At 35.3% G+C, this 25,850-nt stretch overlaps 1 protein-coding gene across 49 annotated transcripts in view; it reads right to left on the bottom strand.

Annotated features, from left to right (window-relative positions):
- The window catches only part of Dscam1 (Down syndrome cell adhesion molecule 1), a 426,431-nt gene that overhangs the window by 195,404 nt on the left and 205,177 nt on the right, over positions 1-25,850 (bottom strand). For 32 of the 49 annotated variants that reach the window (XM_083125276.1, XM_083125272.1, XM_083125267.1 and 29 more), the window contains exons 4-6: positions 25,398-25,536; positions 17,315-17,476; positions 9,464-9,613 (exon numbers count right to left, since the gene is read on the bottom strand). In XM_083125276.1, the coding sequence (XP_082981402.1) occupies positions 9,464-9,613; positions 17,315-17,476; positions 25,398-25,536 (451 nt within the window). Of the gene's footprint in view, positions 1-1,756; positions 1,881-9,463; positions 9,614-11,797; positions 11,935-13,178; positions 13,341-13,464; positions 13,627-13,784; positions 13,947-14,105; positions 14,268-14,394; positions 14,557-15,019; positions 15,179-17,314; positions 17,477-25,397; positions 25,537-25,850 lie in introns of those variants that run through there. The other 17 variants (XM_083125269.1, XM_083125286.1, XM_083125279.1 and 14 more) reach the window with 11 other exon arrangements.

Genomic DNA, 25,850 nt, shown 5'->3' with positions numbered 1-25,850 from the left:
TGCTCAAGTAATGTTTAGTGTTTCCGCATTGCGACTTGAATTGTTTTTCCTATTAATTTAGAAGGAACACCGCCTTCATCAACAGATCTCGTAACCTCTGATAATGAAGACACTGAAGCCAAAAAAACCATTCAATTCACAATTTTTTAGTAAATTGATAATCAACTAACCATTCTGTAAAATTTATGGCAGGAAATTCAAAAATTTAAATAAAAGTGAAATATTCCAATGAAATATGTATTGATGCACCTACAATATCAAAATGGTGAATGAAACAGACATTCTTGTAACATTCATAACATATATGTTACACCATGCTATGAGAGTACGTATGCATCACGTAAAAGAACTTTCTCAATCTCTAATATAGCTGAATGTGATGTGATCAACACTATTCTCAACCTGTTTGTTTGTTTGATTTGTCCACTTTATGCACAAATAGCCTAATCAGGACTGGACCTGCAGTTTAAAGTGGGTTCCAGACCATTGTGCCCTGTACCTCCACCAGGTATCGAACCTGGAACCCCTTGATTACAAGGCGATGATGTTATCACTATGAGACTGGTGTATTCTCAACTTGCTTTTAACTCATGACACCAGAGAAAGGGTAAGGTGGTGAAATCATGGACACTTCTGGGTTGTAATGGCCTAATTTACTTTCAATGGAATCGCTACAACACAGAAGTGTCCGTGACTGTACAACCACCTTATACCTGATCAACCCCACTTCGCCCCCAAGAAAACAAAATGAGCTATATAAATAAATGCTTTCTTTAGCCTAAATATCCTACGTTTTATGGTCCTTAGGTTCTTAATATGAACTGGATATCTTGGCAACTGGATATCTCTCCATACCAACACTGGATATCTCGATTTTGAATAACAACAAGTTCATATACTATAGGTAAATCAAAAAGTAAGTTACACCCCCTGTATAAAAAAAAAAACATTAAAAAGAAAAAATAATGTACAAAACATATGAACATTTAACTTTCTTTTGACATAGTCACCAAGGTATTTCAAGCACTTTTCAGATCATGTGTTTTTTTATTTCTTGTGTGTGAAAATTTCGTCTAATTTCTATCAACCACTTTGACACTGCTTCCTGCACTTCCTCATCTGACGTGAAATTCCCACTCCCTAGGTCTCGTTTGGGAGGTCCAAAAAGGTGGTAGTCGCAGAGTTCAGTTCACTTGCAATCTCTTTAATTTTCATATGACGGTTGGCAAGAATGATTGCATTCACAAACTCCACATTGTCAATAGTGCTCACAGCTGCAGGCAGCCTGACATGCTGTTCATTGACCACATTCGTTCTTCCCTCTTCAAACATCTGGCACCATTTTGCGATCATAAGGTATGTCATTGCATACTCCTCATACACCTTGACAATTTGGTGATGGATTTCACTGCAATTATGCCACTGTGCCCACAAAAATCGAAGGACTGAGCACACCTCAATATTACACACCATACTAACATGGTGACTACTCGCATACTAAACCAGCTACCTCACAGCTGCTTCAGGTGTGGGAAGAGAACATTCCAGACGGTGTTGCCTCCAAGCATGATTATGTTACCTCTATTAATACAGGAACATGGATCAGGTGTAACTTATTTTTTGATTTGCCCACGTACATGAGAAGACATTCCCAAGATACATGTAATACCTGAAGTTGAACTTAATATGAGTTGCTACTAGAACTTGGCAGAGCTGTATGGGAATATCATATTCTCCAATTTTTCTACAAACTTACCTGAAAGAAGGAACAGGAAACCCCTGCGCAGGGCAGAGTAATGTAAAAGGCAATGAAATCATTATTTCAAAAGTTCGGCTCTTATCCATCTGGGGGAATTTTGGAACAGAGCTTCCAACTGGCTCTAAAAGAGAATTTGACATCTCTCACTATTGTGGGTTGTTGGGTGTGATAAATAAAGGATGCATCATGGGAAAGTTGGATGGTCTTCAAATGGAGAATTCAAAGCAGGGAGGGGGGGGGGGGGTAGAGATGGAAGAAGGTGGCATTGGACTCTTATCGGCCATGCCATTTTCAGCTCAGTTCGGATCAGCTCGGCTAGGCTCAGCTCGGTGTAACAGCAGTACATGCAATGTCCATTACAGTCATGGCACCACGGACATTAAGAGCATCATACGACAGTTTTGTGAAGTAGTGAATGGACCCATGATGCCTGATATTGAAATGGCGTTGAAAGAGTCACTGTGTTTCAATAAACGACTCCCAACTTTTCACAAAACTGTCGCATGTGAACACACGATGCTCTAATGTCCACAGCACCATGACTGCAACTGACATTGCATGTACTGCTGTTATGCCTAGCTGAGCCCAGCTGAGCCAAAAATGGAATGTCCAAGAGAGTTCAATGCCACCCTACTTTCATCTCTATGCCCTCTCCCTGCTTCAAATTCTCCATTTGATAACCATCCATTTCCTGTGACGCACTCTGTACAACTGATATGAGCATTGATGTACTTCTCGAAATTTTAAGTACTAATTGCAGGTCAATGAAGACTTGCTTGGTTTTCAGATAAATATTTGGTTGATAAACTAAACATTCAAATATACATCTGATTTTCAAAAATACTGACAATGGGTTACATTAAAGGATTCATTGCTAACTTCAATGCATTTCTTGCATTTCTGTATTAATCAAATCAATAACGAGGGGTATAAAAAATATAAGAACTACATACAAGAACTTCAAAGAGTTTTGTGAAACCCTAACATTCTTGTATTATATATTTATTATTGAATGTCACTTTTCTATCACTTTTTAGCTAATTATGACTATGAGGATAGTGACAAGGGGAAGGGGGGGCAAGGACAGTTTACTTTCTCTTGGTAGGTAAGGTTTAGCATAATGTGGGAGCTAAAGTGTCAAAACGTGGGGTGGAAACTGCTCCCCAAGCCCCCTCTAATCACTGCCACTGGCTAGTACATTACAGGACAAGTTAAAGCAATTGCAACAGTTGGTACATTATACAACATTGGGTGTAATGGTTAATATGGTAGATAAACCACATTATATCTAGTGTATGTGGTTACCAAGTACACATTATAACTGTGCAAATCTTTGGTTCATCGTAATTTGGTGTTACTGTTTATTCTTAATGCTATTTAATTGTTTATTGGCTTTGAAATTCACGACTCACAAAATTCGAAAACAATCTTTTCAAAGAACATATTCTGATGTGAACGTTAATACAATTCATACATTTAAATTTCATATGAGAAACATTACAGATAACCACAGACATTTTATTAAAGCAAGTGGTAAAGCTTTACTAATGAAGGCAGTAGGAAAATTAACGACAGTAAGAACAAGAAGTGCATGCCACATGATAACTTCTAAATTATAATGAATACTGCATAAGAATTGCTTTCATCAAAGGAAGCAAAATCTTTTACTCATTAGCATTGTCTTAAATGTTCTATTTCTACTTCTATCTTGGTTATTTTAAATCACTTTTACGGTAAAAAAAAATGTATATTTCACTATTGCTTGTAATGTATAAGTGGAGATAAATATTAAAAGTTCTTTGACTTTCAGTATCAACTAAACACTAATTGGTGTACATAATAAAATATAAAATACCAATGTTGAATGGCTTATTCTTGCATTATCTTCTAATATTACATAATAATTTGTATTATGTACGTAATAAGACATATATTTACCATTGACTCTAGTTTTAATAGCTTTTTCTGTAAGTCTATAATACAATTAAATTTCAAAGTGGTTACATGTTCTAAATTGTAGCTGAGTGGCAATTTTGTAATTTTTGAATATGTTGCAACACAACAGAGACAATGAAGATAAACATACTTACACATAAAACACAATAACTGACAATTACTATGTGCTTCCACAATGAAATCTGATGGAAAAACATACCTGAATAATGGCACAGGGTACCCCTGTGCTAGGCAAAATAAGGTCACAGTTTCAGAATTCTGCATTTCAAAGGCATTCATCTTGTTCACTGATGGGAACTTGGGAGCCGTGCTACCAATCGGTTCTGGTGGAAGCATACAGCTAGATTACAAACTACTCTAACTTAGGGTCTCAAGATTTTTGAGTGAAACGTCTGTTGTATTTCTACTTATGAGGAAAGGGTTCTTATTTATGAGAATACCGTATTTACGCGTGTATAGTGCACGTGCATGTATAATGCACATCCTGGTTTTTGATGGGAAAAAGTGACCAACAATTATGTCTCATATAAAATGCACAGTACAATCCAGGTTCAAGAAATGGCTTTCTTATTTGTAGGTCGTAAAGCTTTTGCTATGCCAATCAAGAGTAAATGGCATCATACCGATTCAATGAGCCAACTGTTGCTATGTGGAGCAAGAGGAGAATATCCTCTTGTGTAAACAATAAGTCACCAACCTACGCCACCTGTCCCCTCTCCCTCCACTGTGTTTAGCTCAATGCTTTTTCATTTCTGTAACCACCTTCTTTATTCTGTAGTAGAAGAAGAGAGGTCAAAATTACCTTATGGATTTGCAGTGCTCAGGAAGTTATTTTCTATGATTTCTCGCCCAACAAATGCTGCTGCTATGCATCCCATGTGACGGGAGTTCCATGATCGAATTCTGCCTGAACGGCACTGGTTTTCTTGGTGTGTCCGAACATTACATTACAAAGTGAAATATCGTGGGAAATGATCTTTAAACTTTTATACGTGGTTTTCCTCATTCTTTCTTTATTTTTTACTTTTCCGTGATTAACGTAACATTTATACGTGGCACATTCAGGATCCTCAAACTAGCAGTTAGCAGCACAAGATTTCTTCCATTAAGGCATATGTGTCATATTATTTGGCCAGTATATTTTTTATTTGTAATTTATTTTTCCTTATCTTTTCTTTCATCCAAAGGACCATAAAAATCAGAACGTTCCTTCATTTTGTGAAGAGCTTATTTCAACTGCATTTCACATTAATCTCAACATCTTGAATGGAATACTGTTGCCACATTCAAAAACTGCAGATTTTAAGCTTTACAAGGATATATAACATGATAGGGTTCCGTAAACATGAAAAATCAATGCAAGTGTCACAAAATCATGCAATGAAACTGTAAGGTTTAAAGTTGGCTGTCCGAATTAGTCCATGCAAAATGTGCACCACAGTTTTTGGGGGCAAAAATTTTGGAAATATGTGTGCATTATACATGAGTAAATATGGTATATGTTTCCCTTTGAAAAATACAGGAGAGTAAAGCTCTCATCATCATGTTATGGTAAAGTTAAAGGAAGTTTGTTTTTCCACACACTGAAAAGGCCTAATTCCAGTATTTTCTGAAGTGAGTGAAAAACTTAGGGATATTTCACACAAAAGTGTCAAGTGGCACACAACATATCACATGGTATCAGAGTGCCATGTATCTCGAAAACAAACTTTATGAAATAAAGGCAACTGTTTCCACCAGAGTGATGTAATATCCTGCACATGTCAACTTGGGTGTCATTCTACCACTTGGGTATATGCAGCACAAACAATAATGTAAATAATGCATGTGGAAAAAAATGGAATGTTATGAAAAGATTTCTAAATGCATTAAATTTTATAAAATTCAAAACATCAAAGTGAAAATAGGTTGTTTAGATCAGAGAATTGTCCCAGTTTGAAGCATTAATTTGATTCTCAAATTCATCCACAATATCCCAGCACTTCATTTTAAAGTAGAGCTTTACTCATTAGTATAAAGAATTACAAACTACAATCTACAGCTAAATTCAGTTTGGCAGTTAAGTGTAGGAAGATAATATATTCTAAACTTGTTAATTTTTTTTATGTAAAGTACGTTGTTAGAACAAATGAAAGCAGTCCAAAACATAATTAAGGATTGCTGCAATATTCTATATTTACACTCTGAATAAAAATAAATTTTGTTGACCTACATACATTCCAGAACAGCATACTTTTCAAACTATGTTGAAAAGAAAAATACTAATGCACCATATTCCATCATGAACTTGAAAATGCTGATGTAACCATAAAAATCATGCAATAAGTGCTTCAAAAGATATTCAACTTTATAAAAAAAAAAACACTGTAGTTAAATAAAAGCACACATCATATCCAAAATGAACTAACATTTCATGACATTACATTTACATGATATAAACATGATGTTCATAAAATATCATCATTTTTAATTGTTTAGTTTCTTGCTTGTATTTTCATGTTCATTTCAAGAGATATGCCGGTAATGTTAAGAGAATACATTTATATTTGTTACAAAAAATCCAGACATGTACTTTCCAATTTGATGTAAATTTCTGTGCCCAAGTGGGTTCTTATCTGGGTAGAAGGAGGAATGAACTATACATACAGGTTAAAATGTGGTGAAAAAGTTGAAAAAAAAATAAAACATTAAAAAAAAGTAGCAGTGGAGGACATGGAAAGCGAAACATTTCCTGGTGTCAGATGTTTTTAATGTTTTAACCTTACTTTCAACTTTTTAACATCATACTAATTTTAGCCTATATGTAGAGTTCCTCATTTTCCTGCCCCTGAGGAAGAACCTGGGTCGTTTTGTATATTTGGATCAAGTTAGAAGGTTCACATCTAGACAATAATCTTTCTGCATTTAATGATGCTGATGACCTGTAGCATGAATTTTATCATTTTTTAAAAAGCCCATAATTATGAAATAATTTGTAGCTTGCAGAGTTTTATCTCAGAGTACAGGGTCTTCAATATTGATTGATTATTTGCATATTGCTTCTATTATATGTATATATAAAAAAATATTTCTTACAATTTACAATTGACAATTAACTTCATTTTAATTATTTGGCTGCTGCTCAAAAACAACAGAAACTAGCAGGACTTAACGATATTTTGTGCAAACAAAATTACTTCAAAATTATTTCCAAGCTGTGCTTCAAATTCCTTTTGTAAAATAATTTTCTTTCAAAGAACAGATTTTATCTGTCTATAATTTAGTCAGCGCAGTGTTAATGTGGATCACTCATTACTGGATAGATTTTCTGTGGTTTAGTGAAATATGGTCATTAGGAACAATATTTTGTTGACTCCTCCCAAAAAAAACCCAAGGAATATAATTCATACAATTATTTTTTTTAGTTCATTAGTATACACTTTTTCAGAAAAATTATCTTGCATCATGTTCGTGCGATATACCAATTCATGATCTTCATGTAAATAAACAAAAAATAACAATGAGCAAGTGTGCCAAATGAAGAGTCACACATATGTATATATTACAATTACATTTGAACAATTACAGTTCTGATTTCTTCTTTCTTCCTCATTCAAGCAAATACTCAAAGTTGAATCACAATTCCAACCAAGTATGTGAAACTAAATTCCCATTCAAAAATAAATGGCATGCAAAACACACACTTACCATGTCCATATTAAAGCCGTTGATTTTTAACAATTTTTCACTGCATAAACCACCATTAGTAAAAAAATTCACATTAAGATATCTTGTAGCTAGAACTTACCAGTTTTTAGCCTTCAAAACTTGTTCCTTTATAGACACAGGATTGGACAATGAGGTTTCTTGATGGTAATGAATATTAAGTTTACCTTTGCTTCATTAGAGCAGAAACAATCAGGAGAAAGAGTAGCAAATTTTGAAGAAAATTTTGAATGTGCCCGTGTTTTCACCAGGGGTACCCTATCCCAACATTCAGGCAACTTTGTTCACAGTAAAACTTAAAATTTACTAAATTCAATAGAAACAAACTCTTCTAAATAACTGCTTAGAATCAATACATGATAAAAATTTTAATATTATTTCATTCCAGCAATTAGTTTTATGTTAATGTTTGTATAGCTTTTACTCGTATTATTGCAATCTATGTTCAGATAAAACTATAATAACTTCAATACTTTCTTTGCAACAATGTTAAGTAAACCTTATTACAAAAAGTGAAAGTAGACACTTAATAACACATAAATCTACAATATGCTTATGAACACAACATTTGTTACTAATAAAAAAAGTCCAATCTGACAGTCTATTTGAAATATTAATTGAAATTAATATTTATATTATCTTTCTGGCTATATTCAAGAACTCATTTTTTAAACAATTAACAGGACAAATATTGTCAGTTCAAGTCCAGACCATAGAATATATTTTGTACTGATAGTTTCATATTGGAATTTTGTTTATTTTTATTCACCATAAACTGTTTTCATACAACTGAACAGTTGTGTCAAATTATTGTCCAATTAAATTTTCTGAGAGAATATAATGATCATATTTTCTGTTCTGTTTTACCCAATTTATAGCTTTCATGCAAGACAAAATGAACAAATCCACTACATTAAAAAAAAAACAAATGAGCCCCCATGTTCCTTCTCCTAAATCTGCCAATGATCACAGTCACTTCCGTTCAATTATATAATTCCACCGTGAGGCTAACATAATAACACAGAGTAGAAATGCCAGTTATAAATTATCACAGAACACTGCAAAAGTCTAAAGACCATGTTTCTATAAGTTAATATGTTCTAATCCTAACTAAACCCCATGGAGAAAACAATTCATTGAGAGTCAAGGCCTACCAAGTGACTTTTCATTGGATGATGTATGGTCAGTGCAGTGTATCTCATCACTGCTGCTTTCTGGCTTTTGAGACTGGAGTCTAGTACTATGGCTTTGAACTAGCTCAAAATTGCCCTCAAAAATACTGGATCAACAACGAAAGGCAATAGAACAGAATTGTTGTATATGTTTTCATCTAGAGGCTCATCAATTTTGCATTTCTATTTCGAATGAAAATCTTAGAACATCATGTGCAACGTATCATGTAGCCCTGTTGTTATTTCTTTATATATATATATATATATATAAAAGCAAGAAGAGGCAATCTGCATAAAGAGAACAATTTTCATCATTCCATGTCACTAGCGTATGCAGGATGTTTTTTCGGGAGGGGCTGGAATTGTAAAGGTGGATAGTGTATATAGCATCATTCTACGGAGGGAGGGGCGATACTCAATAAAATATTCCATAACATTGGAGTTTTTTTTTACTCTATTAAATTTGTACTCGAAGACAAAAATGGCAATTGGGTGTCATTTTAATGTGGATTTGAATTTACACCTTTTGGAGGGACTGTAGCCCCATCAGCTCCCTGCTGCATATGCCAGTGTTCCATGTAGTTATTAGTGCATTATTGTGCAATATACACCCTAATGTTAACAATAGTCGAAGTAAAATCTGATTTTTCTCTCAAAAGAAATATAAGAAAGAGCTAGTAATTAAAAGAAAAGAATAATAAAATAAATAAATATCCTCTCTGTGGGATTGATACTTTTAAGTAAAAGTAGAATGCAGATTTTTCAATGCCAATACTCAATATATTCTTTGAATTTCTCAAAAGGAACACCTTATCTTAAAGAAAGGCTGTCAGATAGCACTTTATATGGTAAGGAAAAGTGAGGTACTTACCGGTGATGACTAGTCTACCCTTTGTGGCACTTAATCTTGTTTCTCCAGTAAGCCTATGCTTTGTTCTGCACTGGTATGATTTATAACCATCTTCGGGGCCAACATCTCTAATATGTAATTCTCCAGATGGCAGAACAAGGTATTTTCCATCTGTTGGAAGACAAAGGAATGTTAACACTATGCAATAATTAAATACAAAAACATAAATTAAATTTTATTACAAGTTCACAAATTTAATACTGATAATTGATTCATTTTTCTTACTAAGTTTTTAATTTTTATAATCATAAGAAGGAATTGCATAATTTGATTTGATTTTTGAACTGAGTAAAGATTAAAACAACAAAGTACTTCTTTTTTATATAAGCTCAGAAATAAAATGATGAGAATAAAATTTACTAAGTAAATGAAAACAATATTTTTACAAGCTTTCATTTACTGACTTTAACAATACTTTAGAAAATTACTTTCTTGTTCAAAAATTTAATTATAAATCTACATACGTATGACACAATTACAAAAAATACCACACAAAAGGCAAGTATTAAATAAGTAATCAAAATTTGCAAGAACATTACTGTTAATACTTCGAACTCTTAGTACTGTATTTCCTGTGTAAGAAAGTAAATAAAATTGTAATTCTGACACTTCATAATCTGAAAGAAAAGGTAGAAAAGGTCAGATTCACATTATTATTCTGTTGTAATTTTTGTAACATTATTTACTTTAATCTTTCATATATATTATTTTTCTTCATTAAAAAAATGTGATCATTTTATTTCAGGTCCTTTGTCCTTTGCCAAATGTCTGTAAATGTGCAACAATTATTCATATTTCTGTCAAACCTGCATTCTAGCTGCTTTCCCATAATCCTGAAAACTTCTTGGAAATGAATTACTTTGAATGAAAATAAAGATTGAAAAGTAATTACATAAAGAAAACACAATCTTGGAATAAACTCCACATGCACTAAAGTCTGAAATAAGAGCTGTTAGTTAAAATTTGCATGCTGCATGAAAATCCCTATATAATGGAATTTTAAATCAAAATTAACTTTGAAAATAGTTCTACGTAGATCTATAGATAGTAGAATAGTCTTAAATATCAACACTAAAACATGCGTAACTCCTCTCCTGTTATTAAAAGAATGTAAGTGATGTGTTACTGAAATCCCCATTGCTTTGTCTCTCTCTGATTTGGTTAATTTCTAACTAATTAACTTAAATCCACATGAACCTAGAATTTTAAAAATGGTGGACAAGTACAGATGCTGGTATCTCCAATTTGCATGTTACATAGACAACAAATATTTGAAAGCTAGAAAAAAACACTGCACTGTCATGTGCATATGTACATTAATAGAACTGCTTGCTATATATATAAAACCAAAGAGCCATGATTTCTACATGATTATTTATCCATGCTGGGTCTAAGAATCATATTAAATATTCAACTATAAATACTCTGACATAATTACTTGTATTAAGTTAACATAATGCCATTAATAATGTTTACATTTTTTAACCGTGACTTTATGTTTTAAATTCTACATGTGTTAATTTCATAAGATGACTGGGTCAATTTATTTCTGTCATTATTAATCATAAACATGAAAATTATGAAAAATCTGACAATTGCTTAATAACAGATGAAAATATTGCTGACAATACATGACTCAAGTATATAGTGCCTTGAAGACACTCATTTAATTTTGTGTTACTTTTAAATTAATAAAAAATATTCTAATACAATGCAAATTTGATAAAATCTCTTATGACCTATCTACATTTTATTATTAAGTTACCACTGCTTTTATTTAGAAGAGCAAGGAATTCATGAAAATATAAACTAAATTGGTTTCATGCTAAATATTTATTCTATATGTTGAATAATATTTGGGGGAAAAAATGTAAAATTAATATAAGTGCATATTTGTATGTTCAATTTACTTTATTTAATAAATATTGTAGTTAGAATTGAGGAATCCCCAAAACATTAAGTCCTTTGTAGTCTTTTATTTTCACAGCTCATAGTTCATTCTAACCTGATTTAACACTGGAGAATTACATACTTTTCTCACATTTGAAACAATATAATTATTATTTTTAGTTTCATGCATATTAATAATTGCTTGATGTTTCTTTCTCTTCTTTCCTTCTGTTAAAAATGTTCACTAGGTTACAACTGCAGCATAGAATGGAATATCTAAACAATAATATTACATTACTTCTCAATTTCTAACTCTATGTACCCCTTCCACCAAAAAAAAATATCTAACAGCAGTTGGAGAAACATTGATGAAAACAACCTGAAAAATAAAAACAGTATAGGTACCATAACTGTTGACGGGGAAGATTTCCACTTCTTCATTTTCCAACCAGCTTGACACAAAGACGTAATCAGCAACAAAGCTAGGAATGTGACATTTTATGATAGCAGTGTTCCCTCTTAACACATGCTCATCCATAACATTCACATCATACCGCTGTGTCACAACCAGTGGCGGCTGGCCAAGTGCAACAAGTGCAGATGTTTTCACCTAATTTTCAAATTAATATTGACATTTTTCATTTGCTTGTTAACTGAAACTATTTCCCAGCAGAACGCACACGATAATACTCAATAATACGCCGCTCGGCGCTACGCACGTGAAGAGTTCGTCGTAGCATAAAACAACCCAAGAGCAAATGCCGCCAGGTTGCGGAAAACTTAGCCGGTTGTCATGGCAACGGTGACGTCACCTAGCGTTGGCCTTGAACGGGTGTCGCCTTCTACGTGAAGCAGTTCTCTCGTCGGAGAAAACATTGCATCCAGTGATTGTGGCAAAATCTTTGCGTTCTCGCGAGATCTTGTTCCGCGTGTGTGTTTCGCGTTTCCTATCGTGTGTTGTGTTCATGTGTTGAGCTGTGGTTTCTACAATGAACCCAGTAAATGACTTAGTGTGTAATTTGTTGCAGACACCATTTTCCAGATGGACGGATGAAGACAAAAAAGACGTTTTAAATTGTGGGGGGCCCACTGACATTCTTCAAATATCAGTTAAGCGAAAGAACAAAAAGGCAGGGAAATCGTACAACATTAAATTTAAAAGTTCCTGGTTTGTCGACTTTCCTTGGTTGTGTAGTAGTCGTTATTTGCAATCGTTGTTCTGCTGGCTTTGTTTACTGTTAGTAACAAATACAATGTGTGGAATAAAGAAGGGTATAACGATTTTGTCAATATAACGCGTTCTCTGCATAAGCGCAATGATTCGATGGAACATTTAAAGTGTAAATTACAATTCAAAGTTTTTGAAAAAAACAGGAATACAATAGCAGATGCCCTTCAAGAAAATAGTAGGCTTTTAAATGTACGGTTCAATGAAAATGTAAGATTAAATAGGCTTTTCCTACAATTAATAGTTGACGCAACGCTGTATTTATGTAAACAAGAACTTGCGTTCAGGGGTCACGACGAAAGCGTGTCTTCGCTTAATCGTGGGAATTTCAAGGAACTTGTTGCATTATTAATATCGAGAAGTTCGTTAGAAATACAGAACCATTACAAAACGAACTTCTTCACCTGTTATTTTAGGCACGAGCCGCTACTGGTCACAACTGTAATAAAAAGAAAGGTAAGTGAAAGAGTTATGGCACCAAGTAATGCTTCTTTGCCTACTGAAAAAAGAACGGTCAAATCGGACTATTATGTTGCTTTGAAATGCATATATTATTACCATAGTCATAAGGTGGTCCATAGCGTGTCCCTTCTGTGTCTTCCCATCCTATAATATCCACATAATCGGACACAAATGATGGAATGTTACATTTGAATACAGCTGCATTACCCTTAATAACAAATACATCATATACTTGAGCTTCGAAATACTGGTTCACCACTGAAAAAAAACAAAGACAAAAATAATAATAATTATGGGATGTCATGTCGAGAGCACTACTGCATGCTGTTGTAAAGAATGTCTTTCTCGTAATACAAGATAGAGAGTGGGAAGAGAGTATTACCGTAATCAGTGTTACGTGCAGTGAACGTTTCGTCCTCGCTGATCCACTCTATTACCTCAACAAAGTCCGCAACAAAGCTTGGGATTAGGCATTTCAAATTTGCTGTATTTCCTCGAAGAACAAATTCATCTATCACTCTGCTTTGGTAGAACTGATGTACCACTGTATAAAGAAGTGAGAAGATTTACAATGAATTTGCATAATTTCTACAAGACTTTGCACATTGTGCATTTCTTCTTCGCTCAGACACATCAAGTGGAATGAAAAATCCTAATGAGTACCAAAGGAAGGGTAATAATATGTATCATATGTCTTATTACCATAGTAATTGCTTGTTTGGTAAGTGTTGCCTTCACTGTCCAGCCACATATCCACTAAGACGAAGTCAGAAACGAAACTTGGTATCTTGCACTTTAATACAGCGCTATTGCCACGAATGACGTACTCATTCTCTGCTTCTGTGTCATAGTGCTGAGTCACCACTGAAATCAAACACATTTTTCAATACTGGTAACAAATGAGGCACGAGATTTGGGGTTTGAAGACTGAAGACACGACAATAATGTACCTGCTGAGAAAACTATAATCAATCATGCTAGTATCTGCATAGTGCTGACTGATAGAGGGGGCCATTTGATTACCATAGCTCTTCGTTGGAGAGTATATTTCCCCATCGTCTGCAATCCAAGCCTCTACTTGAACGAAGTCAGCAACAAAAGATGGTATGCTACACTTGAGCACAGCAGTGTTGCCTCTGATCACATATTCGGTGAGAATTTCTGCTTCATAGAATTGATTCACCACTGAAATATCAATCATAAGGTAATCAATGGAAATGTTGTTTTAGGTGATCCTACCGAAACAACCAAGAAAGAAGTAGAATTCAAGTTACCAAGAACAAAAGCAGAAATGCAATGCTGGGCAAATTACCATAATCAGCAGAGGGAGAGTAGATTGATTCATCACTGCCAACCCAGGCTTCGACTTTGACGAAATCCGCCACAAAGGAAGGTATGTTACATTTGAGCACGGCCGTGTTCCCACGGATTACATACTCTGAGACCACTTCTGCCTCGTAGTACTGGTTCACCACTAGAAACACGACACACACTCATTACAGATGCAACCAGCCTCACGAACTGTCAATTAGTTTCTTGCATTCAACATGTAAATATAATTGTAATTTATCAGCATATTGAAAATATAATTAATGGTATATTTGCAAATGTTATCTTTGTAAATTTAAGAAGCATGCAACAAAATATCTCTTCGGATGTTACTACAAAGTGATATTTGCCATTTATTCCACAATTTGGTTGGAAATAAAGGCTGCAAAATTATTTGGATGGCTGTCCTAAAATAGTAATGATATACTTCAGGGAAATTAGCACAAGCAGGACAAGGTGGTCTCAAAACAATAATTTCAATCCCTTCCCTTGGCATGTTTGTTTATCAAAATCTCACAAATAAAAATTACAAAGTCTTGAAAACTTTCTTGACATTCCGTGAAGCTGATTGGCGTATCCTTAGCATTAGTATTAGATATTGTGTTTACCCTGTGTGCCATAGTGGTATGTATTTCCTGAGTCATCAAGCCAGGTTACGACATTCACAAAGTCAGCCACAAATGATGGTATGCTGCACTTGAGAACAGCAGAATTTCCTCGAATAACATATTCGTTGTTGACCTCAGTCTGGTAGAACTGCTTCACCACTGGAAGAATTGCAGTTTTCCTGACCAACTAGTTACAAACAGGGTATAGGCATGATTTATAAAATCTGATCACATTAAAGATAAGGGTTCATTTGTAAAAGCATGTTGTAAGGATTCTCTGCAACAAAAGTAGAATTTCCAGAAGAATTGAAACCAAACACAAAAATCTTTGTTGGATATCCCAAAGCAAAATACAGTTGAAAAAGACCAGGAGATAAAGAGATATGTTATGGGTTATTGTTGAGTAAATTATTGGATACATTTTTTTTATATAGCACAGTAAATGAACGATAAGGGCAAAACTTGTAGGGTCACTGAAAGACTTCATGTGAATGAAATTCCATAGTATTAATTTTTATAGCATAAATCTGTTGTGTTCTCTTTATACAGCATGTTTATAAATGAATGGTGCGGTTATAAAAATTAATAATAACTCTATTTATTACCTTACACGGGTAAAACCTACACCGTAAGCAGTGGCAACTGTCCAAGTTTCTGATCCATTATTCACAATCCTTCAATATGCGCACCATTGGTCACATGACACACATCGACGAGGTAATCAAATTCATTCCATACTCGCTGTAGATTGTCCACCGTGATGGTTTGCAGTGCATTAGTTATCCGTTCACAAACTTCCTCCAGGGACACGGGCATTGGCGGTACATAAACTTTGTCTTTAACAAACCCCCCCCCCAAAAAAAAAAATCGCATGGTGTTAAATCTGGCGAACGGGGTGGCCAGGGTAGAAGGTTGGTGTCTTATTTTGCAGCACGTCCAATCCAGCGATGGTGAAGAACACGATTAAGAACCTCTCTCACATTCCTGTGAAAATGGGGTGGAGCACCGTCAAGTTGCAAAATGTAATCATCGTAATTGGTGTTAAGCTGGGGTAACAACCAGGTTTCCAACATGTCTAGAAATGATTCACCGGTGACTGTTGTTCTTCGAAGAAAAATGGACCGTGCACTTGCTCCCGGGAAACCGCACAGAAAACGTTCACTTTTGGAGAGTCACGCTGATGCTCTATCTGGATATGTGGTTTCTTGCTTCTCCAGATACGGACATTGTGTTTGTTCACCTTGCCACTTACATGGAAAGTGGCCTCATCACTGAAGATGAGTCTTTCTACAAAACCATCTTCTTCTTCCATTTTCAACTGCATCTCTTCACAGAATTCACGCCTTTTAACTTTGTCTGTTGGTTTAAGGGCCTGCACTATTCGCAGTTTGTATGGTTTAAAACATAGTCGCTTACGCAACACCTTCCACACCGTATTCTTTGGCAAGTCCAATTCCCTGCTTGCTTTATTAAGTGACTTCCGAGGACTTCGCTGAAACGCCTGGCACAATCTTTCAACGTTTTCATCGGACACACGAGGTCGACCAGAACTCTTCCCTTTACACAAGCATCCAGTTTCCACGAACTGTTGGTACCACCGATTTATGTTATTCTTGTGTGGTGGGTCTTTCCTAAACCGTGCACAAAACTCACGTTGCACTGTTACCACAGATCTGGACACCTCAAAACGGAGCACACAGAAAGCCTTTTCCTGTTGCGACACCATCTCGGAACTAATGCTCGCTGTGGAAACTGACCAACTCGGAATTGACGATGCGGCCCCGCAGCAAGCATGACAAGCAAACAGCAGGTAGCGCATTAAAAACTTGGACAGTTGCGACTGCTTACGGTGTAGGTTTTACCCATGTAAGGTAATAAATAGATTTATTATTAATTTTTATAACCGCACCATTCATTTATAAACACACTGTATTTGGCTTCAGACTTTCACGAGTACAAAGAAAAAATAACAATATTAACATTTGTTGTTCCACAAAAATAACAATAGAGGTTTTTATGCTTTGAAGAAAATATCAAGATAACCCTGTTATTGTTGCACTGAAGAACATGAACCAAACATCAGAATAATATAGAAATGGAACTGTATGAAAGACTATGTTGCTTACGAGCTGATGGAAGGGGTGAATCCATGATAATGCAATATAGTTAAAAATCACAGACTCCTGAAGAAATATACCTAAGATTAAGAATGAATGAATAAAAGATGGCTGGATGCTGATGTTCCTGAAATGGAATAATATGCCATGTTACGTATAAGCGTTGATGGAACATTACCATAATTGTTGTCAATGTAGAAAGTTTCCCCATGGTCTGTATGCCAAGAGATGACATTTACAAAGTCTGCCACAAAGGAAGGCACCTGGCACTTCAACACAGCTGAATTGCCTTTGATCACATACTCCTTGTTAACATCTGTGTCATAGAACTGCTGCACGACTGCAAGAAACAGCAGCGGATTCAACATTGAGGGGGAAGAAGATTCATGCATATACATAAGATGACTTTGCTTCCAATCAGTCCCCCACCCCCTTTACATGAGAAGCAATTACCTAAGGTATGTGTCCTCTCATCAATTGGGTAATTTGTGATGCCCACCCTTCGGTAAGGGTGCATGGGAATTAACCCAGCAATCACACACCTTAACTTTCTCCCCCTTCATTCAAGAGCCCTCGATTAAGTGCTTTAGCAACTTCTTTACTGTGAAGCAATGAAATTTAGGCATATTCGCTTTCATTAAAACTCCTCAGATAATTTACTTATGAAGAGTTCCTCTTGGAAAATATACTTTCTTTACATTTATTTCTTTAAGTACAATATCTGTAAAGGTTTCTCTACAACAATTAAACCACGAATTTTACACATATTTTTTGGTTCATCACTACACATTCAATTATCTTACTTTAACAAAGTAATAAAATAAATTCAATGTAACTTACATTCTTTCTACTTCACGCAATATCTAGAGAATGCCGTATATAGCTTGGTTGCAACCATAGACAAACCACGTGTTAACTCAATGTTAAATTCTGTGGCTTTCGTCACTCCATGACATCATTGGTGATGCTAGTGACATCTAGCAAAAGATTTTAAGGAACTATTTGTTTCTCAATGCTCACGCTAGATAACAGGCCTCAGGTCTGACAAAGGGGGGTGCCCAGGTGAGGGGGAGGGGTGGGCTAGAGAGGTACTCCATTTTATTTCAAATTCAAAAGTGTTTGTTCTCCTCCTATACAGCTTTTAAATAACCTACTGTGACTATGATATTCCCTTCAATGCAAACATAAGAATAAACTTCTTTGCAGATGTAGATTACAATAAAGTTTGCACTAAACACTAAACAGCACACACTCATTGAAGTTGCTTACGAATCCCAAAACAAAGCAGACTTTGTGCGATACGCGTCGCCATCCTTGTCGAACTGACCGAGCAAGCCTGGCCGAGATGGTCATTTCAAATTCAAACCCGTGCATTGACCCAGTGTTGCAATCTCTTCCAGCAGAAAATGAGATAAGCACTGGATGGTAAATCCGTTGTATAATAAATATCCATGTCAAGTGCTACGTAATATAACTAACTCCCTAGCCTTCTTAAACCCGTAGGTTCATGGCTGCAGCAACACAGGCCTTCCATCTTTCCCTATCTTGAGCAAGTTCTATATACTCTTTTCCATCCCTACCGATTTCCCTTAGGTCCATCTCAACGTTGTCCCTCCATCTTCGTCTTGGCCTTCCTACAGGTCTCTTACCATCAGGTTTCCCAACAAGAATCCTGTAAACTCCTCTTTCCTCTCCCATTCGTGCCACATGGCCTGCCCACCTAAGTCTTCTTGATTTAATTATTCTAATAATATCTGGACATGAGTACAAATTATGTAGTTCTAAATTATGTAACCTTCTCCACTCACCTGTCTCCTCATCCCTTTTAGGTCCAAAAATTTTCCTAAGGATCTTATTTTCAAATACTCTCAATTTATGTTCCTCTTTCAATGTAAGGGACCAAGTTTCACATCCATATAATACTACAGGCAAAATTACTGTTTTGTATATTTTAACTTTTAGTTTCTTAGATATTAAACGAGAAGACAAAAGTTTATGAAGAGAGAAGTAATATAAGATTTATATTATGTACAATCAGCAAATATCAACCATTGGAATGATGCACCTCCCCGATGGGGTAGTGGTAATGTAATGAAGGTGTGTCGGGTTCAATACCCGTTGGAAGCATGAAGTGCACATTTTTAGATGGAGGGCATTGCTCGAAGTGAGGAGGGAATAGTATCCCCCCAGCTAGCAAAATTTTCGTAAAACATCCCCCAGTTCATTAACATTTTGGTACAGAAAAAAGTATGGCGAGCCAGGGGCAACAAAAATTCTGGTGAAGCCAGACCGGTTAGCAGGTATACAAGAGACCTGGGTTCGAGTCCTGGTCGAACCTGCATTTTTCGCCAACTCCAAGGCTCGAGCAAACATCCTCTAGCTAACATTTTCTACTTTCGCTATGAGTGTCTGGTCGATTTGATTTGATTTGGTGTTTTAAGTCCACTTAATGCACAGTAAGGCTAATCGGTACTGGACCTACAGTTTAAAGTGGAATCAGAACCACTATGTGCCTCCACCGGATATCAAACCCGGGACCCCTTGGGGTTTCTGATTGAGCTATCTGTGGGATGTTCATATGTATTAAAATAGTAACAGGTGGTGGATGCTTTGTGTAAATATTCCTAGCCAGGACTACCTCCCCCTCCCCCCCACACACACATATCGCTCTCCACTTCGAGCACATACTGGTTCAGATCTCACTTTAACCTACAGGGTGAGTTTCGATAGCCTATCTGTGCATAAAGTGGGTTTAAACTCAAAACTCGTGAGACACTTTGTTGAACTGGAATGGAAAAGATGCGTTGTTAATTATGATAGTTTCTGGAGACCTTCCTAAAAACGTTCCATTTAACTAGGATCAGGAATTGTATGTTGTGGTTGGAGTCACTGCCTGTCGCCTAGGCTGCCATCTATTTTAGAAAATTGTAACAGAAAGGAAAGAAGAAGGCAAATAGTTCCTCAAAATCTTCCATAGATGTCACTAGCATTGCAAAGCAGACGAAGGGAACAGAATACATCATGAAGTTTAACCCCCATGGTTGCAACAGTATAGAATGGAATAAAAGCAAAATATAATGATTCTCAATTCACGAGAAAAGTACTAGAAAATATTAACAATTTATCTATTTGCATTTCATTTTGCTCCATTTTAAAACTAATATTTTGATTCTAGAAAGTGTATTTGAAGGAGCTGTAATTGTAATGTCAATATTTTAGTGTATTTTATCAAGAAAATTTTTTTAAATAACCTCAGGATAAGTATGCATTTGACATATGTGATTACCCACCCCAAAAATTCTGTAAAAAAATACATACAACATAAGCACAATATACAAGACATTCATAATTATACTAAACCCTTTGGCAACTGTTCATTGATATTAACATTTTTAAACTTTAATGATAAATTATATAAAATAGGAAACACTATTCAATATTTTGCTGATCTCATTAATGAACTATGTGAGTAGATGGCTCTAACAGGTTTTTCCCTCAGTAAAAGAAAGGGCACACTTTATAATTATATTCATAAGAAGAACAACAAAATGACTGTGGAAGTAAATTAGACAATCATATAAATATTTTATCAGGAAAATTAGCATTACTTGTAGTAATAAACTGATATATCAACATATTATTGATAACTGTAACCAATATTAATAGGTACCATCTATCCATAGAATATACTACAGAAGCTTCAGTTGCTAAAGAGTTGCAGTGTGCAATGAAAATACAGTTCAATTACTACTAATGACAAATATGTATAATCTAATAAATAATGAAGAGCAATCAATACACTTCACAAGAATAAAGCAACACACACATTATATTAAAATTTGAATATGAAAATTTTAACGGTATCTGGAGACAAAGTACAAGAAATTTTGAGCTGCCCCCTTCCTCCATAGAATTTGTTTTGGTTGAATGTAACTGTGTCAGAATTCACATTCTTTAAAGCCACTTTGTGTGACATATTAGTCATCAAGAATAAATTAATAAATACTAAAGAATTATAGCCCATCATTTCAAAACTTGCTACTAGAAAACATACTAATATTTGGTTCATGATTTCCTGTAAATTACAGGGATGCACATTCTATAAATTTTACTACATATGTGTCAATTCCACATTAACATGTTTTCTGTACGTTTCTTGTACTTAATCCACAATCTCACACATTGCAACTAAATATGTAATCAGTATAAATTCTAGCTGGACATATCAATAGGTTTCAACTGAAATTTCAACTGGATTTACTTGATCATGAATAAATTGATCTTGTCCAGGATATGGACAGATGGAAGACTTTAAGTTGTACTAACAAATCTTCAGGTTTATGAGTACTGCAGAGTTATTTGGTTTGTTTGAATCGGTTTACAGCCAACGCCATTATATGGTTTTCCAATAAGAACTACTAGATGTTTTTGGGGAAAACACATTTAAAGTGTAACAAAACTGTGAATGTCTTTAAGGGCACGAGGGACAGTTGCAATGCCCAGCTAGCTGCAAAAACTCAAAACTGCTCCTCCCCCACCGACCTTTCCCAGTTGCGAGCTGGGGAAAGACAGGTCTGTGCACTGAATGGTTGTAGAAGGGGGACAAAACTTAGCATTATGTTTATGGGAATATTGTTTTACTTGTTCTCTTGGGAATATCATACTTCCAATGCTGTAGAAAAACACATCAGCGGGAACAGGACAGGTTGAAGATTTTACTTGTGTTAGGAAAAGTCGAAACTTCCATTTGATTAGCTGTAACTTGAAGTTATTTGCGCATAAGGAATACATGGGAATCTATAAATAATTATTCATCATATTTTTACAGATTGTATCTAGCTTAATAATGAGCTTTAAAAACTGCTTCCACTTGCAACATGGGGAGAAATTCATATTCTTTTGTCCCATGTTTTGCTTTTTTCAGTAGCAGTCCGCATTCTGATGATATTGAAATAAATGCATACCGTACCTGATGCAAAACTGTCACTCTTCACCTTAACATATACCATGATCTATTACAATCAGATATGAAAGATAACGTTGGACAAATGGCCATCACAGGACCTTTGGTACGATGTTACCTTTGGCTAGATTTCTGAATGAATTTACACACAATTGCAGCTCAATCTTGTCAATGATTTTTTTTCTTCTTCATATTTCTTCTTGGAGCTTGTCGGTGATTGCCTCATTGTTGGCATGCACCTTATCTTTCATGAAGCTGCCCCACATTACAAATAATCTAAAATTACATGATCTTGTCTTATCTCTGAAATAATCATGTATTTAACAGAATGTTGATTTCACAGAACACAAATTACCAAAATAAGTTTTCACAATATTCACTCATTGTTCCACTGTGTTTTGTTCTAGACTGTATTTGTCCAGCTGACAGCTGATAGACACTACCAAAACAGGATGTTTTGCCAACCATAACCAGAAAGCATCCAGTAACTACTATTGGAATACCCTATATCCAATTGGAATAAATTGTGTAAGATAATTGGAATAACCAGTAAATCCAATTGGAATTTTTCATGACAATTTCCAATTTGAAATTTACATGCAATTGTAAGTTTTTAAGTATTGAAACCAATTGATTCCAACAACCAGTAGAAGCTTGCAATATTTCATGAAATGTTACTTTCTGAAATAATGTTTTCCGCACAATATGTTTTATGATAGTGTTTCATTGTGAATAATTTTTGGTGCGAGCAAATATTAAAACATGGTTCAATCAGTTACTGCACTTGTAAAAAGGATTTAGTGCCATCAAATAATTTCAGCAAATAAAACAATAAATTAGCACAGGCATACTTCTTCTGCATGTTTGATTTTGAACCGTATATCTGCTGAGCATAGTTCAGTGTAACGGTAGACATGTTACAATATTGAAATGCTTCATATGTTGGTATCTTATTCTGATATAGATTATGCACCAGTTAAAATTTAATTAAAGTGATTCCACATTTCAATTATATGATAAGAATAATTCTGCTTCTTTGCAGAGTAATTATTGATTTTATTGCACTTCAGTTCATTCTAATTCACTAGTTAATTTCAATTCACCTATATGGTGCAAGTGAATACAGTTGCACTAAACCAAATGGTTCCAATAGCATGTCTAAAACTCGTGTTGGTAATTTGAACCAATCAGAAAATTTTCAGATTGAAAAGCAGACATTCTCGAAAGCAATAGTACTTATTTCAAATATACACACACATAAAATTAAAAATAAGTAATAACTGAGAATGTAATTTAGAAAGAAATACTACCCTCTCAGCATAAAAATTGCAAGAAGCAAGTGTGGTGCAGCCAAGTTCTTATATCTCTTCATCACATTGTTTACTGACAAAGCACATCCATCATATAAGATGGAAAATATCAACAATGCTTGACTTACATCTGTTTCTCACTTAAGAGTTACTTAATTACTGCAGCTGTAGGAAAATTTGATGGTTGTTACAGTTTAGGAATCTAATGAACTATGTTGCCCCAACCAGAAATTGAACCCAGGATCTCTATATTACAAAATTACATTATGGCATGAACCACTCCTGCCATTTATAATAAATATGCAATGCATTTTTAAGCAAAATTGAACTCGAAAAAAGGCACAAAATTATGCAATATAATCAACACTTTGTAAAGAGTAAATGTTATGTCCATAGAGTTATTACAACTGCTTAAGAATTATCATTTATTTTTTACAGAAAAATATATATAGGAATGGGAAGGTCAAAAACAAAATTAGGCGATATGTGTGTGAGAGGGACTGTCAAGTAGAAAATTGAAATTTACATGCACATTCTCTGTAGCTTTCAGATAGTATTTCCAATTTCCCCGTGACTATTCAAGCTTCAAAACTGTAAATCCTCTAGGGAAAGCCATAGATGGTATGCCTAAAGCACTTCATTTCCTACTTATAGTGTTGTTAAACATCAGTGCTCGAAGTGGGGAAAAGCAGGGAAAGCAGGAAAAGCATCTATCCCCCCAGGTAAGAAAAATTTTCATAAAGCATCTCCTCAGCAGGAAAATTTGCATAATTTTCCCACATACCGCCTTCTTTCCATGTGGATGCACACAAATATCCTGCCCAATTCCATGGCAGAGTGCTTAGCACAGCATGCTGGGGTGTCACAGATCCGGGGTTCGAATCCCGGCAAGGGCATGGGTGCTCTTTGTGAGTGTCCCTTCATCAATTTCACCATATCACCACTCATCCTCATACTCACAATTAGTCAAAATTGACAGAAAAGCAATGCTAAATAACATAAATAAAAAATAAATGAAGCTCTCTACGAAATTCTACAAATATGTAATTTAATTTAGTGTATAGCGGTAATGTACTTTACTTCCTTAGCAGGATTTAACATCTTGTGTATTAACTTGTAACATACTGAGAAATTCATATTCAGGGGTTCTACCCCATTACTTTGTTCCCCTTTAGATGGATGCTGCAAATAGGGGTGAGCCCCCTCTCCCGAAATAAAATTCTGGCTATGGGCCTCTGAGAATATGCCCTAGATTGGCATTAAGAAAAGTCAAGTGACAGAGGTCGGAGGTAAGACCTCTAATGGAATTCCACGTGTGTGTGAGTGTGTGTATGACTTTTTTGTATTTTATCAATATTACCATTACATCAGTGGTATTCATTAATATTGTTAATTGCTTTGGGCGGATTTAGGAGGAGAGCAGAGAGTCCCCCCTACATGTCTAATTCTGCCTCCCTTTCACATCTGAATCTGAAAAGGCAAAAGCTCCCACTGAAGTTTACCCCTGAGAGGTCTAAACTAACAATAAATTTTAATTTTGCACAAGAGTATATGGCGATCACCCTGAGACGTTTAAAACTAACAATGAAAAACCTAATTTTACAAAAGTAAAGATTGTCTTCTTTTGACATCTAAAATTGACAGATTGCCTAATGAATCGCATATCATAAGAATAAACGCTGGTTGCCAACTTCGCCTTTGACGCCTAAGATTAATTGGTAAAAGGTCTGTTTGAAACATCTGAAAAAATGACTGGGTGAAAGGGACATGTTGAACGGGGCAACCCTCATTTCGCTTCATTTGTATGTTAGAAAAGCACATACAGTTGTATCCACTCAAGTATTATACATTCGGAAGTAACACGCCTTATTGTTGAAGATCACAAATCATAGAATACAGTCAATCCTGCACCACGCTGCTTAATGCAAATTCGAGAGGGGGACGCCCGACTACATGCTACACACTGATGACGTAATCCACTGACTCACCTGCTCTTACGTGCACGTCACGTGAGTGAATGGAACCTACGGAGTTTCGCGCCAGGCAAACGTAAACTTGAGCATGCACCTCCTGTCGATAATCTTCGGCCCGAAATGGCGGGAAAACAAGGTTTCCATTGGGAAGTACCTGCAAGAGAACATGCCTCATGAAGAGTGTTGTAAGCATAAATTGTCATGCAAAAACCTTCAATACAGTGTTACTGTTAGTTCTACCGGATTTGTTTTGGACAGGGCTGGAAATGGACCGGAGCGAACCAGAACAGACCATTCCGGTTCGTTTATTAAATATATATATATTTCACTACATTTTCCTTTTTAGTGTGAACTAAATTGTTAATATTACTTAAAATAGTTCATATTATAGCATCCATATAAGCTTCCCCTCTATGTTAATGTTTTTCCCAGTTGGGCAAGCCGACTACCGTCTGTTTAAATGTTAAA

The sequence above is a fragment of the Lepisma saccharinum genome, chromosome 7 (assembly GCF_977018435.1).
Source record: "Lepisma saccharinum chromosome 7, izLepSacc3.1, whole genome shotgun sequence".
In the NCBI taxonomy this organism is placed as follows: Eukaryota; Metazoa; Arthropoda; class Insecta; order Zygentoma; family Lepismatidae; genus Lepisma; species Lepisma saccharinum.
Note: the sequence above shows the minus strand (reverse complement) of the source record. Positions and strands in the feature narration are given on the sequence as shown.